Raw genomic sequence first — 15,305 nt, 5'->3', positions numbered from 1 at the left:
TCACACTTACTCTGGGAGTCAGGACATGATTAGTCATGATGACAATGTTGCCAAATACATGCGGCTTGTACTCCGGTGCGGCTTCTGTATGTATAAAAGTAGTTAAACACATAAAAATAGGTGGGTGCGCTAGATAGTCCGGAATTTACGGCACTGAAGATATAAGAAGCTGGGGTGTAACGATTCATTTTAACGATTGAATTCATATCCTAATTTGTGTTGACGATGCCATTCATAGTGGATTTTGGTTCATTTTTAATAATATCGGTTAGGGATGGGAATCGAAGCCCCATGAAGCTCTCATGGGGCTTCGTGTAAATGTGCCAGAAAAATGAATGAAGCATTTGGGGCTTCGAAACCACACAGAACAGCGGCATCTGGTGGCAGACAGGACATATATCATCTACTCCACTAAGTTCCTTGCCCTTGTAACACTTCAGTGTGGAAATAAAACAAAGACAATGTTTGAAGATTTGTGAGAAGTGCTTGTGTTACATTGTGAATGCCATGTATAAAGTGAGAATGAGTGATTGTGAACCAGGGTCTAACATGACTGGGTGGGATACATGTTATAGATTTTTATTTAAAAACAGAATTTTCTCCACTGTGCTGGGCTTCAGCCTGTTTCGTCTTTGGCTGACGATTTCGCCAGCCTTGGAGAAGATCCTCTCACAAGGCACAGACGAAGCTGGTGTGCATAAAAACTTCATTGCCAGCTTGTAGAGATGTGGGTATAAAACCTTGTGGGTAACCCAGTATCTCAGTGGGTCCTGAGTCCTTGGGATGTGAGGTTCCTTTAAGTACCTAGAAGGACATTAATAGCCTATTGTCATGCACCAGTCTAAAATGAGCAGAAGTTATGATGAGGATTCTAATCTTTACTGTACCTCTGAACCTCCACTGTTGCACTGGCAGTTGTGCTGGTCACCTGCTGTTGAACCCCCACATGCCTGTCCAGCAGGGCCCAGAGACCACCATCTTCCTGCTGACTTGAAGGACCTTCTCTAGGTGGCGACTGTGGCTGTGCCTCTGGAAGTAGCGCCTGCATTGTTGCAGCACACTCTTTAGTGAGTCGCTCTATGGCCGTGTGGGCAGAGCCTTGGCTGCAGAACCCCAGCTCTTTAAACCTTGGGTCCAACAAGGTTGCCATTGACAGAGCAGTGACCTTCTCCAGAGCTGAAAACCTCTCATGGAGATTGTTCTTCAAGTTAGTGGCCAGTTTTTCACCAAGTGGGTGTGTGATCTGACCACACCTGCTTGAGATGTAATGTTTCAGCATTTTGACCATGGGAATGACTTTGGATGCTGACACTCGTTTTTCTGTCGAAAGCTCAACTGTGGCCTCTTGAAACGGTGAAAGAATGCTCAAGCAGTGGTGTATGGCCTGGTAGTCCTCTGAGGTGAGTGGAGGAAGGTCTGTATGGAGGGTGGCCAGAGCTGCCCCCAGTGGCTCTCTCTCCTTAAACAACCTTTCCAACATATTAAATGTGCTGTTCCATCTTGTTTCCACCTAAGATAAAACAGCAAGCACATTTTAAAGGAGAGAAGAAAGTAACACAATAAACAACTGCAAAAACATGTAAAATCTTAGATTAAAAAAAAAGAAAATGTTTCACCTCTTGTATTAATTTGTGCTCTGGCCTGGCCAGCTGTCGCTGCATCTCTGACATCTTCTCCTTCGCTGTGGTGCTGGATTTAAAAAGACCGACAATCCTACGCCCCTTACTTCGGATATCCTCTAGTTCAGGGGTTTGGGCAAGGGACTTTTTCACCACCAAATTAAGCATATGTGCAAAACACATTATGTGCCGAAGCAGTAATATATTAGCACATGCAACCATGTTGGGAGCACAGTCTGTAACCAGGCCTGTCACCTGGAAGAAAGATTACATGTTCACAAATCATGTATATTAGGTATTGGGAGGCCATATTGATGAATGATTTTGTACTTTATTGATCTGGCTCGCACCTTCCCTTTAATTCCCCATTCTTCCATGAGAAGATTTTTGGCCTCAGCCAAGTGAGCTGCAGTGTGGGTTTGGGGAAACTTCAGAACCCCCAAGACCACAGAGGCCAGCTCCACCTAGAATGAACAAAGTCAAACTGAGACACATAAACCAAAGCATTGCACAAAGCAGGGGATACCTACCTCCTCAGTGATAAAATGGCATGTTACAGCCAAGTAAGCGTCCATGTTAATGGATGTCCACATGTCTGCTGTAAGGCTGACAGCAGAGGCCCTGCTAACCACATCTAAAGCCTTCTCCTTTTTGGCTTTGTACTTCTCCTCCACCATTGTCCTCAAGGCCTTCCTATTAGGAATTATGTAGGATGGGTCCAAAAGGTTGACAAAAGCCTAATAGTGACTGTTGAACTACGATGAATATCTTTACGTGTTCTTGTTTGGGGAACTATTTTGTGTTGCGCACAGTTACCTGTCAGTATAAATAAAGGCGGAGCCACCTGCTGTGACTTCTTCGTGGTGACAAGGTTGATGGCTGCCGGAAAGCTGAAAGTGCCTCCAGTCTCGTTTGTATTAGTGAATACTCCAGAGAAATGTCTGAACCTGAGAGCACAGGTGGGAGCACGCGCGCGACTCGGGAGCTGTCCGCTGCAGGAGATTCAACAGGTTATGGGCCCAGTCGAATGTTAAGCACGGCCATACACGGACGCGGACTCCCGCCGCGGTTCGACGGAGACGAAGCACGCTACCACATATGGGAGGCCAGATTTTTAGCGTACTTGAAAACACTCGGCCTGAAGGAGGCTATTATCGGGAGCCAGCAAGCGGGGGCTGCAGACCCAGAAGCCGGTAGGAAAAACGAGCTGGCTTATGCAGAACTATGTGGTTGCCTGGATGATAAGACGCTAATGCTAATCCTGTATGAAGCGCCAGACGATGGAAAGAAGAGTCTAGAAATACTGAGACGCCATTTTGAATCAGAAGAAAAACCGCGGATTGTTGGACTTTACACAGAATTAACCAACGTGCTGATGGCTGATCAAGAGGAGCTAGCAGATTATCTAGCACGTGTTGAGAAGATTGTGGCAGCGCTGAACAGAGCTAAAGAGACCCTCAGCGACGCACTGTTAGTGGCCATGGTGTTAAAAGGACTCACAGATGAATATGCACCATTTTCTGTGCATGTCACGCAGACAAGAGAGGTTCTGACCTTCAGTGAGTTCAAGGCTAGGTTGAGGAGCTTTGAATGCTCACTTCGCTACCGCTCAAGGCCACGAGCAGACGAAGTAATGACAGTCAACTACAAAGCAAAGCAGACCAAATCAAGAAATAATGAGAAGAAATACTTCAACGGTGAATGCTTCATTTGCGAAAAAGTTGGACACAAAGCAAAAGACTGCAGAAGCAAAGCTAAGAAACCACAGCGGAACTTCAGGCCTGCTTACACTCAAAATAGCAACAAAATGGCCATCCTTACGGACACTAGGCTGAGCACCGCACAGGCCAGAGACGAGCACCCTGCTGAGCGGGAGACCTTCATACTCCGGGCGAGTGAATGGCAACCTCACTGTGCACAACCAGAGGGATTGCTTGTGGACAGTGGTGCATCTGCTCACATCATGACCAGCGAAGAGGCTTTCATCAGATTTGACGAGACGTTTCGGCCCAAGGACCACGTCATGCAATTGGCAGATGGAACCCGGATTGCTGGCAGTGTACTGAAAAAGGGGGACGCCCAGATCCAACTCACTGACAGCAATGGCAGAGTGGTGAGTGTCCAGCTCACAAATGCACTTTTGATTCCTGGATATCCACAAAACATTTTGTCTGTGGAAGCTGCATTTTCAAAGGGAGCAAAGTTTAACTTTGAAAAGAACAACAACAAAATGATACTTCCCAACGGTACGACATGTGAAATGAAGGTAAAGGACAGATTGTATTACCTGGATGTGGCAAAAGAGAACTGTGATGATACCTGTAATGCATGTTATGATCTCAAAACTTGGCACGAAGTAATGGGTCATTGTAATTATGATGACATAATCAAACTCGAAACAGTGGTGGATGGAATGAAAATCAAAGGTAAAAAGTGTAAGCCTAATGTGTGTGAAACATGCCTGCAGGGAAAATTCACTGAAAGCAGAAACAGGGAAGCAGATGTAAGAGCTAAAGCACCGTTAGAGCTCATCCATACAGACCTGGGTGGGCCTATAGCCCCAGAGTCACTAGAAGGGTACAAATATGCCATCACCTTTACCGATGATTTTTCTGGTGCCATTTATGTGTATTTTCTGAGGAGTAAGAACAAAACAGTTGAAGCCACAAAGCAGTTCCTAGCAGATACAGCAGTTTATGGCAAAGTAAAACGCCTAAGGTCAGACAATGGCACAGAGTTCATCTCTGAAGAGTTCCAGTCACTACTCAGAGACAATGCTATTAAGCATGAAAGATCTGCACCTTACTCCCCCCATCAGAATGGGACTGCGGAGAGGAACTGGCGCACATTGTTCGAAATGGTGCGCTGCATGTTGATAGAATCAGGCCTGCCAAAAGAGTTGTGGCCTTACGCAGCTAGGACAGCTGCAGTTGTAAGAAACAGGTGTTATTGTAAGAGAACAAGGGAAACACCATATTTTCTTTTTACTGGAAAGAGACCGAATCTGTCAAAAATGAAAAAGTTTGGTTCGGATTGTGTGGTGTATGAACAAAACAAGAAAAAGCTAGACCCAAAAGGCAAAAAGGGAATTTTTGTGGGTTTCGATCGCCATTCACCAGCTTACATGATTTATTTTCCAGAGTCAAACAAAGTTCAGAAACACAGGCTGGTCCAGTTTATAACGAGTGAAAAGACTGAGAGTCAGACACAGACTGACGCAGACCAAGCGGAGGACCAGTACATGGAGTGGGTACCTACACTACCTGAACTGACAGAAACGCAGACACAAAGAGAAGAAACAGACAAGGACGAGAGCACAAAACCAGACACTAACGAAGACACTGACGCACAGACTCAATTTTCAACTGGTAGAGCTAGAAAAAAGCCTAAGTACTTGGATGACTATGAGTGTGTGGTACATGACCGTGAGTTGACTATTGACTACTGTTACAGGGCTACAGTTGGACTGCCACAAACCTTTAAAGAGGCTCTGGCATCACCATCAGCAGAGAAATGGAAAAAGGCCATGAGAGATGAGATGGCAACATTTAAAGAGACTGACACCTTCTCACTTGTGCCGTTACCAGAGGGTAGACAAACAGTGGGGGGAAGGTGGGTGTATGCTCTTAAAGAAGATGACACAGGGAAAGAAACTTACAAAGCCAGGTATGTGGCAAAAGGATACAGTCAGGTGGAAGGACTTGACTATTCTGAGACATTTTCCCCGACAGCTGACTTGACCTCATTGCGTGTTTTGATGCAGCTGGCTGCACAGCATGACCTGACACTACACCAAATGGACGTTAAAGCAGCATACTTGCATGCACCTATTGATTGCGAAATATACATGGACCAACCAGAAGGTTTTCAGGCTAAATCAAAAAATGGGGTTAAATTGGTTTGCAAGTTAAACAAATCTATCTACGGACTCAAACAGTCTGGTAGGAATTGGAATCTCATGCTTCATGATTTTCTACTTGAGAACAATTTTGTGCAGAGTCAGACTGATCACTGTATTTACACTAAACTCTCTGAGGAGGAAAAGGTCATCCTGTTAGTGTGGGTTGATGACATAGTTGTGGCTGCAAACAATGAGGTGTGTTTAAAGGAGGTCAAGGAAAAACTAAAAAGTAAATTTAAAATGAAAGACCTCGGGCAACTTGCTCATTTTCTAGGAGTTGATTTCTCACAGGGAAAGGATTCTGTTCGAATGAATCAAACCAGGTACATTCTCAAAATCTTGGAAAGGTTTGAAATGTCTGATTGCAAATCAAGGGCAACTCCCAGTGAAATCAAATGTGATCTAACTCCAGAAGGGGCCAAAACAGATCAGAGGAAATACAGGGGCATGTTAGGAAGCCTTATCTATATCATGACCTGTACTAGGCCGGACATAAGTTGGATTGTCAGCAGGCTGTCTCAATACATGTCTGATCCCAGGGAAAAACACATGACAGCACTGAAACATGTGTACAGATACTTACAAGGAACCAAGGATTATGGACTGTGTTATAATAAATGTGACACTGAACTTGAACTGATGGGCTACTCTGACGCTGATTGGGCTAACGACCTAGAGGACAGAAGGAGTACTACAGGCTATTGCTTCAGCCTTAGCCAAAACGGAGCCATTGTGTCTTGGAAAACAAAGAAACAGCAAACTGTTGCTCTGTCAACGTGTGAAGCTGAATACATGGCATTAGCCGCCGCCATTCAAGAAGCGCTTCACCTCTCACAACTTTTGAAGGATATGGACCCCAACTTTGAACCAACAACCAAACTGTTCGAGGACAACCAAGGGACTATACGCCTAGCAAGGAACCCTGTAAATCGCCAGCGGAGCAAACATGTGGATATAAAATACCATTTCATCAGGTCTAATGTGTTGCAGGGTAAAGTTGTTTTGGAGTATTGCCCGACAGAAAACATGGCTGCAGATGTGTTCACGAAGTCTGCTCCAAGAGCCAAGATTGAAAAGTTTAGTTCTTATATGTTTGGAAATTAATACTGATGTTATGTGAAAGTGTGTGATTTCATCGAGTGGGGGTGTTGAACTACGATGAATATCTTTACGTGTTCTTGTTTGGGGAACTATTTTGTGTTGCGCACAGTTACCTGTCAGTATAAATAAAGGCGGAGCCACCTGCTGTGACTTCTTCGTGGTGACAAGGTTGATGGCTGCCGGAAAGCTGAAAGTGCCTCCAGTCTCGTTTGTATTAGTGAATACTCCAGAGAAATGTCTGAACCTGAGAGCACAGGTGGGAGCACGCGCGCGACTCGGGAGCTGTCCGCTGCAGGAGATTCAACAGTGACAAATAAAATACAGCTTATTATGTACACAAAAACATAAATAATGTAAATGCTATATAATATTAGCCACCTTACCTTGAAGCCTTTGTCTTCAACAATTGAAAATGGTTGTGCATCCATTACAATCATATCCACCAATGCAGAATCAAGTTCTTGCTTTCTTGACACTGCAAAATATACATATGAAGAAAAAAAAAAATATTAATTGTAGAAGCTGAGCCTCGAACCCGGATCCTCAGCAATCACATGTTACTGATTTTTCCACTGAGCTATCTGTTTCAGTTCTTAGTGTGCCATTAGTTGGATATATTCTTATTACCAATATGAGGTGGATTGAAGGCTTGATTTGCCGACTGCGGAGTTTCAACATGATGAACGGAGCGGAGATGTCGCATCATGGAGGATGTACTATCATTAAATGCAAATTCATGTTTGCAAATCAAACATTGCACCTAAAAAAAAAAAATGGAAAGAATAAAAATGATTCCTTTCAACTGACAGACATACCTATAAAACTGACATAATCAGCAATGGCTACTAATAAAATAACGTTAATAGTGTATTACCTTATTTGGAGAAATCAAGTTGAAATGATCCCAAGCCACAGAACGTTTTTTACCGGGTGCCATGACGTTGATTCTTACGATACACGGGAAACAACAGAACTGGTCGGGAAACGTTGTTTGGGATTCATCTGTATTTATAGACAACAGCGCGCCCTTCTGATCAAACACACCTGAGATCTGAAACCTGGTTCAGGTGAGTGATGCATTTGGCGCGTCATACGTCATCAATCACGTGATCTGCGCTGGTTGACACACGCTTTGAAACATTGTGCCGAAACACTCTGTTTCATGAAGGTGAACCGCGCGCCGAAGCCCCGTGTCAAACGGGCCATCCCTAATATCGGTTTTTTTCCTGACATCTTTAAGTAAAACTTTAACCAGTGTGACTCAGAGAGAAACATCTGGTACTGAACAGTGCAGGTGAAGTTTTCCAGATTCCTTGTATTTTCTTCAAGATAATCAAGTGTAAATTAAATATGTGTACAAACAAACACATAAACAAGAATGGATGTGTGATCCATTCACATTTTAGTTTCCTAAAGTTCAACTGTTGTTTTTCCACATCCAAAGAATCCAAAGGGAACATTATTAGAACATTCTAGCTCACTGTATGGTCACATGACTTTACAGAATTCAAAGTGTTTCCACACTTTGGACTGGAATGATGGACTGATCAGTTTTTGCTGACATCACATCAGTCTTGTCCGCTGTGATGGTACTTGGTTATTTTTACACTGCAGTGAAGTAAACCTATTTGTAAGTGCCATATGTGAGGTCACAAGATTTATGTTAATTTCAATTGGTGGAGTTTAAACCTGAACTTAGTTTTAGTTATGAAAGTAGATAATGTTTGATCTCAGTTTTATTTTCTCTATCAAGATTATTTGAATAATATATCGGTTGTGTATATATTAGAAGATTTTTGTTATGTGCAGAGAAATAGGATCCTGTACCTTTAAGAACGTAGCGCACCCGACATGAGAGAGGGGCGGGGGAGTTTGGTGTGTCGTAGTTGCAGGAGACAGAGGTCTTTTTTTGACCATGTACATGTTTATGTTCAAGTTCATATAAGAATAAGAAAGTAAGTGGATTTTATGTTTGTTGTTTTCTTTTTATTTTTGTGGATGTTAATAAAGCAAGGAAACGACTGCAAGTGGATGACATCCTTTTTTCCCCCCATTTCTTTCGCACACTTCCACCATTTTGTTTGTTTTGCTTTTTTCTTGTGGAGAACATGCGTCAGCCACACGCTCCCGCCCTGATAGGTTTATTGGAAACCTACATTTAAGTCAAAAAAAGACCTTCCATGCTTTTTCTAGCGGAAAAGAACATTTGAAACTGTGAACTTTTTCTGAAGATTACTAGAGGCGAAAGACCTTTTCAAGAAAAGTCAGTTTGGACAAGTGGCTTCTGCGGATCATATAAAGGAGAAGCAAAAAGGTAAAACTTTGAGCTTATCGGAAATATGGAAAAAGATTTTAATGAGCCACCTTGTGGAAAGAGAGGAGCCGGGTTAGCTCGTGCGGTGCCGGGTTAGCTCGTGCTGGTTTGCGGCGCCTTCCGTCCGTGAAACCAGTGTTCGACTCCGGGCTGCTCCCTGTTCCCTTCTCTACCCCTGTGCCGGTTCCAAGCCCGGTTTGAGAAGGTTGCGTCAGGAAGGGCATCCGGCGTAAAACATTGCCAAATATACCATGCGACTTGTTGGGAGAAGCCGAAAGAGGAAGAAGACCTTGTGGAAAGAGAGGACCGAAGATGACCGAAAAGGCTGTTGAAGAAAAAATTTACCGGTTAACTCAATCTCGTAGAGCTAAATTGGGACATTTAACATGCCAAGCCAACGAGATTGAACAGTTAATGGAAGAAGATGCAAATATGAGCATAGTGAAGCAGAAGTTGCGTATAAACGTGCAGGACTCCCTAGGAGAATTTCGTAAGATGAATGATGCTTTAACATGTCTTCTGAGCAAAGAAGAGCTGGAAAAGGATCAAAGTTCATGGTTTGAGCCTAAACTACAGCATGTTCGTGAGTTTATGCAGCGAGTGGAGGAATGGGTGCAGACAGCAGAGGATCGTGCGGATCAAGCTAAAGAATGTGATGCAGACATGCACCCAACAGACAGCATATCAATGGCATCAGTCGCTGAAAGCTATAGGAGCAGGCAACGTGCATCAACTGTTGGGAGCAAAGTTTCCACTGCGTCTTTTGCACGCCTCAAGGCTGAAGTGGAAAGAGCTGCATTACAAGCTAAAGCTGCGGCTCTTAAGCAAAAGCAAGACATTGAACGTCAAGAAGCTGAATTGAAAGCAAAAAGAGAAGCTTTAGATATACAAACTGCCATTGCTGCCGCTGATGCTAAACTCAAGGTTTTGAAAAGTTATGAAAATGAACACTTGTCGCATGTCAGTGATCAAGGAGGAAATACTAACGAGTCTGAATTTTTGCCATTACATGAGAGGCAAAGCACAGTCAATGACATGAGAAAAAGACAATGTGAGATCAGACCACCACAACCAAGGTTTGTCCCTTTTTACCAGCCAAGTGAAGATCATGTCACTGACGATCATGCAGTTGAAACGCTCTGCAGCATTATGGCGCGACAGAACAACATTACAGAGCTAATGGTCAAGCAGCAAGGAATGATTTCATTACCTCCATTAGATATCCCAACTTTCAGCGGTGATCCATTAGACTACAACTCATTTATGAGAGCATTTGAGCATGGTGTTGAATCCCGCACAGAAAGCTTCAAGGATCGTCTCTACTACTTGGAACAGTTCACTGAAGGACGGCCCAAGGAGTTGATTAAAAGCTGCCTTCATATGAGACCAGAAGGAGGATACCAAAGGGCTAAACAGCTATTGAAGGAGCATTTTGGAAATGACTACAAAATTGCTTCAGCCTACATGAACAAAGTATTGGACTGGTCACCCATCAAGCCAGAGGATGCAGAGGCTTTAAATGCATTTTCACTCTTCCTGACAGCCTGCTGTAACACCATGACTGAAGTGAGCTACATGGAAGAGTTAGACAATGTTGCAAACTTAAAAGCCATTGTAGCAAAGCTTCCATTCAAGCTGCGGGAAAAATGGAGAAGTATTGTGTGGAGCATACAGGAAGAATGTGAAAGACGAGTAAAGTTTAAGGACTTGGCTGTGTATATCAGTAAGCAGGCCAAAGTTGCTCTTCATCCAGTCTTTGGTGAAATAAGGGACAGCATTGCAACTAAAACATCTTCATTTAAACAAAGTGATCAAAAAGGGCCAAGAAAAGGCATAGCTAGGAAGTCATTCATCACAAGTGCTGTTCAGTTGGATAAACAAAGAAAAGATGCAGAATCTATTAAACACTCAGCTACAACCACCTCAGCAACCTCGCCGTGTCTCTTTTGCAAAGGTGAGCATGAAGTAGCGACCTGTGACATGTTAAAAGGCAAATCCCACAAAGAAAAACTGGACTATTTGAAGAATGAAGGACTTTGTTTCAGCTGCCTCAAGCATGGTCACCTGAGTAAATTCTGCAAAAATAAAATGAGCTGTGAGGTATGTTCTTTTAAACACCCCACACTCCTGCACATTAAGAAAAAGGACTCAGTTTCTGGTGCAGAAAGGAGGACAGATAACAATGATGGTCAAACAGTATTGAGCGCATTTGTGCGTGCTCAGTCTGACGAGCCGGATCTCACTGGGGCTGGAGAGGATGATTGTACGCTTGCAATAATTCCAGTTCGAGTCAAATCAAAGACAGGAAACACAATGGTGCAAACCTATGCCTTTCTGGATCGAGGAAGCTCGGCTACATTTTGCACGGAGTCGCTAATGAACGACTTAAAGGTTAACGGACGAAAGACAGATATGCTACTGAGAACCATGAGTGAAGAAAAACCTGTGGCTACTTACGTCGTGTCTGGTTTACAGGTCAGCAGTTTGTCAAGTGATGAGTTTATTGATCTCCCAGATGCTTTCACTCATAAGACAATACCTGTGGGAAAGGAAAACATTCCACGACAGAAGGACCTTGAAAGGTGGCCCTACCTTAAAGACATAAAACTGCCTCATATTGAAGCTAACATTGGCTTGCTTATTGGAGCAAATGCACCAAAGGCCATGGAGCCATGGGAGGTTGTGAGCAGCGTTGGTAATGGACCATACGCAGTGAGAACCAAACTTGGTTGGACAATAAATGGGCCTTTGAGAGAAAGCTGCAGCTACTACGACAATAGAAAACCTATGAAAGCTGTAGCAAACAGGATTTCAGCAGCAAATTTGGAACATTGGTGGCTGCAACAGTTTCGGATGGATTTCCCAGAAGGAGGAAAACACGAGGAAGTGGAAATGTCCAGAGAAGATCACCAGTTTATGGACCTAGTAACAGACTCTGCTAAGCTGGTAGAGGGCCACTATGTTGTCTGTTTGCCAAAAAAGATCAAGATGCTCAGCATGCCAAACAATCGAACAATGGCTGAACAGCGAGCGCAGAGTCTGAAAAAGATGTTCAAGAAGGATGACTGCTTTCATAAGGAATACACAGAGTTCATGAAGGATCTTCTCCAGAAGGGTTACGCGGTGCAGTTGCCTGATGAAGATTTACAGCACCGGGAAGGTAAATTGTGGTACATACCACATACAGCTGTATATCATCCAGTAAAGAAAAAACTGAGAGTCGTGTTTGATTGTGCAGCTTCTTATCAAGGAACATCTTTGAATGAACAGCTCCTGCAGGGACCTGATTTGACCAGCAGTCTTCTTGGTGTCATTGTTAGATTTAGACAAGAACCTGTTGCAATCATGGCAGATGTGGAAGCAATGTTCCATCAGGTCAAAGTACCCGATGATGATTCTGATTTGTTGCGGTTTCTTTGGTGGCCAGACGGGAATTACAGTGAACCTCTGGCAGAGCACAAGATGACAGTGCACCTGTTTGGAGCAACATCATCACCGAGTTGCGTCAGCTTTGCTTTGAGGAAGTGTGCTGAAGACCAAAGTCAGCATTTCAGAACAGAGATTGTGCAGACAGTACTGGAGAACTTTTATGTGGATGATTGCCTCAAGTCTGTTCCCACAGAAGAGGAGGCTATATCAATGTGCCATGATCTTAGAAGAATCTGTGGCAACGGAGGCTTCCGTCTCAACAAGTGGGTGAGTAACTGCTGCAGAGTCCTGGACTCCATTCCAAAATCTGAGTTATCAAAGGAGATGAAAACCTTGGATCTCGATCGAGATGAGCTTCCAATGGAGAGAGCCCTTGGTCTCAATTGGAGTGTAGAGTCTGACACATTTAAATTTAAAATCACCATCAGAGACCGCCCATTCACAAGAAGGGGTCTGCTCTCAGTTATTGGCTCAGCATATGACCCATTAGGCACACTGGCACCAGTTGTGTTGCCAGCCAAGCTTATGTTGCAAGATTTGTGCAGATTGAAGATTGGGTAGGATGATAAATTACCGGATGACATCAAGGACAGATGGTTGGGCTGGTTAGCCAGTCTTCCTGCATTAGAGCACTTCTACCTCCCCAGATGCATGAAGCCTAAAGATTTTGGAAAGTGTGCATTTGCGCAATTACACCACTTCGCAGATGCAAGTGAGGATGCGTACGGATCAGTCAGCTATCTCCTGATGCGGAGCATGACTAACAAGCCACACTTTGCGTTTATGCTGGGCAAGTCCCGAGTGGCACCTCTGAGGGCACCAACCATCCCAAGGATGGAGTTGACAGCGGCCACAGTGGCGGTAAAAATGGATGCCGTTCTGAGAAGAGAGCTGCAACTGGACCTCACACAATCAGTGTTCTGGACTGATAGTACAGTTGTCCTAAAGTATCTACACAATGAGACAACACGTTACTGGACATTCGTGGCAAACAGAGTTTCAGCCATTCTGCAAGCATCGGATGTTAGACAATGGAGACACGTCGGCACTGACAAGAACCCAGCAGACACCGCCTCTAGAGGGCAAAGGGTGAGTGATTTCATGAAAAATCAAAATTGGGTGTCAGGGCCAGATTTCCTTTGCAAGCCTGTTGAGTGTTGGCCAAAGATGCCATCAAGTGATGCAGAAACAGCTGCAGATGATCCAGAGATCAAAAGAGTTGCAGTGAACCTGATGAGTGCTGAAGAAAATGTAGTTCCGTTCAAAAAACTGATCGGCTACTTCTCATCATGGTATAAGTTGAAACGAACTGTAGCATGGTTCTTGAAGCTTAAACCTTTACTTCAAAGTCTCTGCCAAAAACGCAAAGACCTGCATGTGGCCTGTGAGGAAGCTGGGCATGACAGTGGTCACCAGTGGGTCCAAAGTCAATTGGAAAACTTTAAAAGAAAGTACAAAGGTGCACCAATTTCGGTGAAAGAACTTGACATGGCAGAGTTGTGTGTCATCCAATTTTGTCAGAATGAGAAATTTTCTGAAGAAGTTAAAAGTCTGGGCAAAGGACAGAATGTGAAGCGGAGCAGTCCTTTATACAGGTTGAATCCTGTTCTTCAGGATGGGGTGTTACGAGTTGGTGGACGTTTGAGTCGGGCTGCTATGCCAGAGAACAGAAAGCAACCTATCATCCTGTCCAAAGATTTCCACATTTCAGGCTTGGTTCTTTATCAGATTCACAAAGAGACTGGGCATGGAGGGCGCAACCACATGCTTTCAGAGTTACGTCAGAAGTTTTGGATCACAAGTGCCAATGCAGCCATCAGAACAATCTGCAGAAAGTGTGTCACCGGTCGCAGATTACATGGAAAAGTAGGAAAGCAACTAATGGCTGATTTACCACAAGACCGTGTCTTACCAGACGATCCGCCCTTTACCAGAGTAGGTGTGGACTATTTCGGACCTTTTGATGTCCGACGTTGAAGATGCCTTGTAAAGAGGTACGGAGTTTTATTTACGTGTCTGGCTGTGCGTGCAGTGCATATTGAACTTGCCTCAACTCTGGACACAGATTCCTGCATAAATGCCTTACGACGCTTTTTAGCACGACGAGGACAGGTTAAAGAGATACGCTCAGATAATGGGACGAATTTCACTGGCGCCAACCGTGAGCTGAAGGCGGCCATTGCTGATTGGAATACTTCTGAGTTTCACCATCTGTTCCATCAACATGGCATTAAGTGGATTTTCAACCCTCCTGCTGCTTCACATCATGGTGGAATATGGGAGCGGCTTATCAGGTCAGTAAGGAAGGTGTTGAACTCCACTGTCAAGGAACAGATCATGGATGAAGAAGGCCTTCACACAGTCTTGTGTGAGGCGGAGTCTATTATAAACAGTAGACCTATAACAACAGCATCCAGCGACCCGAATGACTTGGAGGCACTTACTCCTAATCATTTGTTGCTTTTGAAAAAGAAACCAAACATGCCACCTGGACTTTTCAACAAAGAGGACCTGTATGCACGGCGTAGATGGAGGCAGGTGCAGTACATCGCTGACCTATTTTGGAAGAGATGGATCAAGGAATATCTTCCTCAACTTCAGGAGCGTCAGCGGTGGGCCACAGCTTCCAGGAACTTTTCAGAAGGAGACGTGGTTCTTCTTGCAGATGACTCTGCACCAAGAAACTCTTGGATTATGGGAAAAATCATTGAAGTGATTCCTGACAACAAGGGTTTTGTTCGCAGAGTGAGGATAAAGACAAAGACTAGCATCCTGGAAAGACCCATTACAAAGCTCTGTCTTCTTCTGGAGTCTGAATGACCCAGTGATAAAGACTGAATGTTAGTTAAGACCCAAGTTCCGGATTTTTTCTCCTCACACTTGCCGAAGACGGGCTGGCTGTAGATTGATTGTTAAAGTCTGGACAATTTATAAGATCAGT

The 15,305-nt window shown here is 44.0% G+C and overlaps 1 protein-coding gene across 1 annotated transcript; it reads right to left on the bottom strand.

Moving 5' to 3' along the window:
• Window positions 1–563: 563 nt before the first annotated feature.
• Window positions 564–2,764, bottom strand: LOC111948980 (zinc finger BED domain-containing protein 4). The gene is made up of 4 exons (XM_023964557.2): window positions 1,970–2,764; window positions 1,617–1,874; window positions 888–1,510; window positions 564–804 (listed from the first exon to the last, which is right to left on the bottom strand). The coding sequence occupies exons 1-4, from the start codon at window positions 1,994–1,996 to the stop codon at window positions 570–572; spliced, it is 1,143 nt and encodes a 380-aa protein (XP_023820325.1). The 5' UTR covers window positions 1,997–2,764; the 3' UTR covers window positions 564–569.
• Window positions 2,765–15,305: the final 12,541 nt, after the last annotated feature.

Source organism: Oryzias latipes, chromosome 16 (genome assembly GCF_053564925.1).
Source record: "Oryzias latipes strain Hd-rR chromosome 16, Olatipes_Hd-rR_3.1".
NCBI lineage: Eukaryota > Metazoa > Chordata > Actinopteri > Beloniformes > Adrianichthyidae > Oryzias > Oryzias latipes.
Note: the sequence above shows the minus strand (reverse complement) of the source record. Positions and strands in the feature narration are given on the sequence as shown.

What these genes read in the sequence shown, in the direction of transcription:
- LOC111948980 (XM_023964557.2), bottom strand. Translation starts at nt 1,996, where the DNA reads ATGGAAGAATGGGGAATTAAAGGGAAG. An exon ending in AATGGGGAATTAAAGGGAAG is followed by an intron (nt 1,875 to 1,969) that starts GTGCGAGCCAGA and finishes TCTTTCTTCCAG; the next exon opens with GTGACAGGCCTGGTTACAGA. An exon ending in GCAACAGTGGAGGTTCAGAG is followed by an intron (nt 805 to 887) that starts GTACAGTAAAGA and finishes ATGTCCTTCTAG; the next exon opens with GTACTTAAAGGAACCTCACA.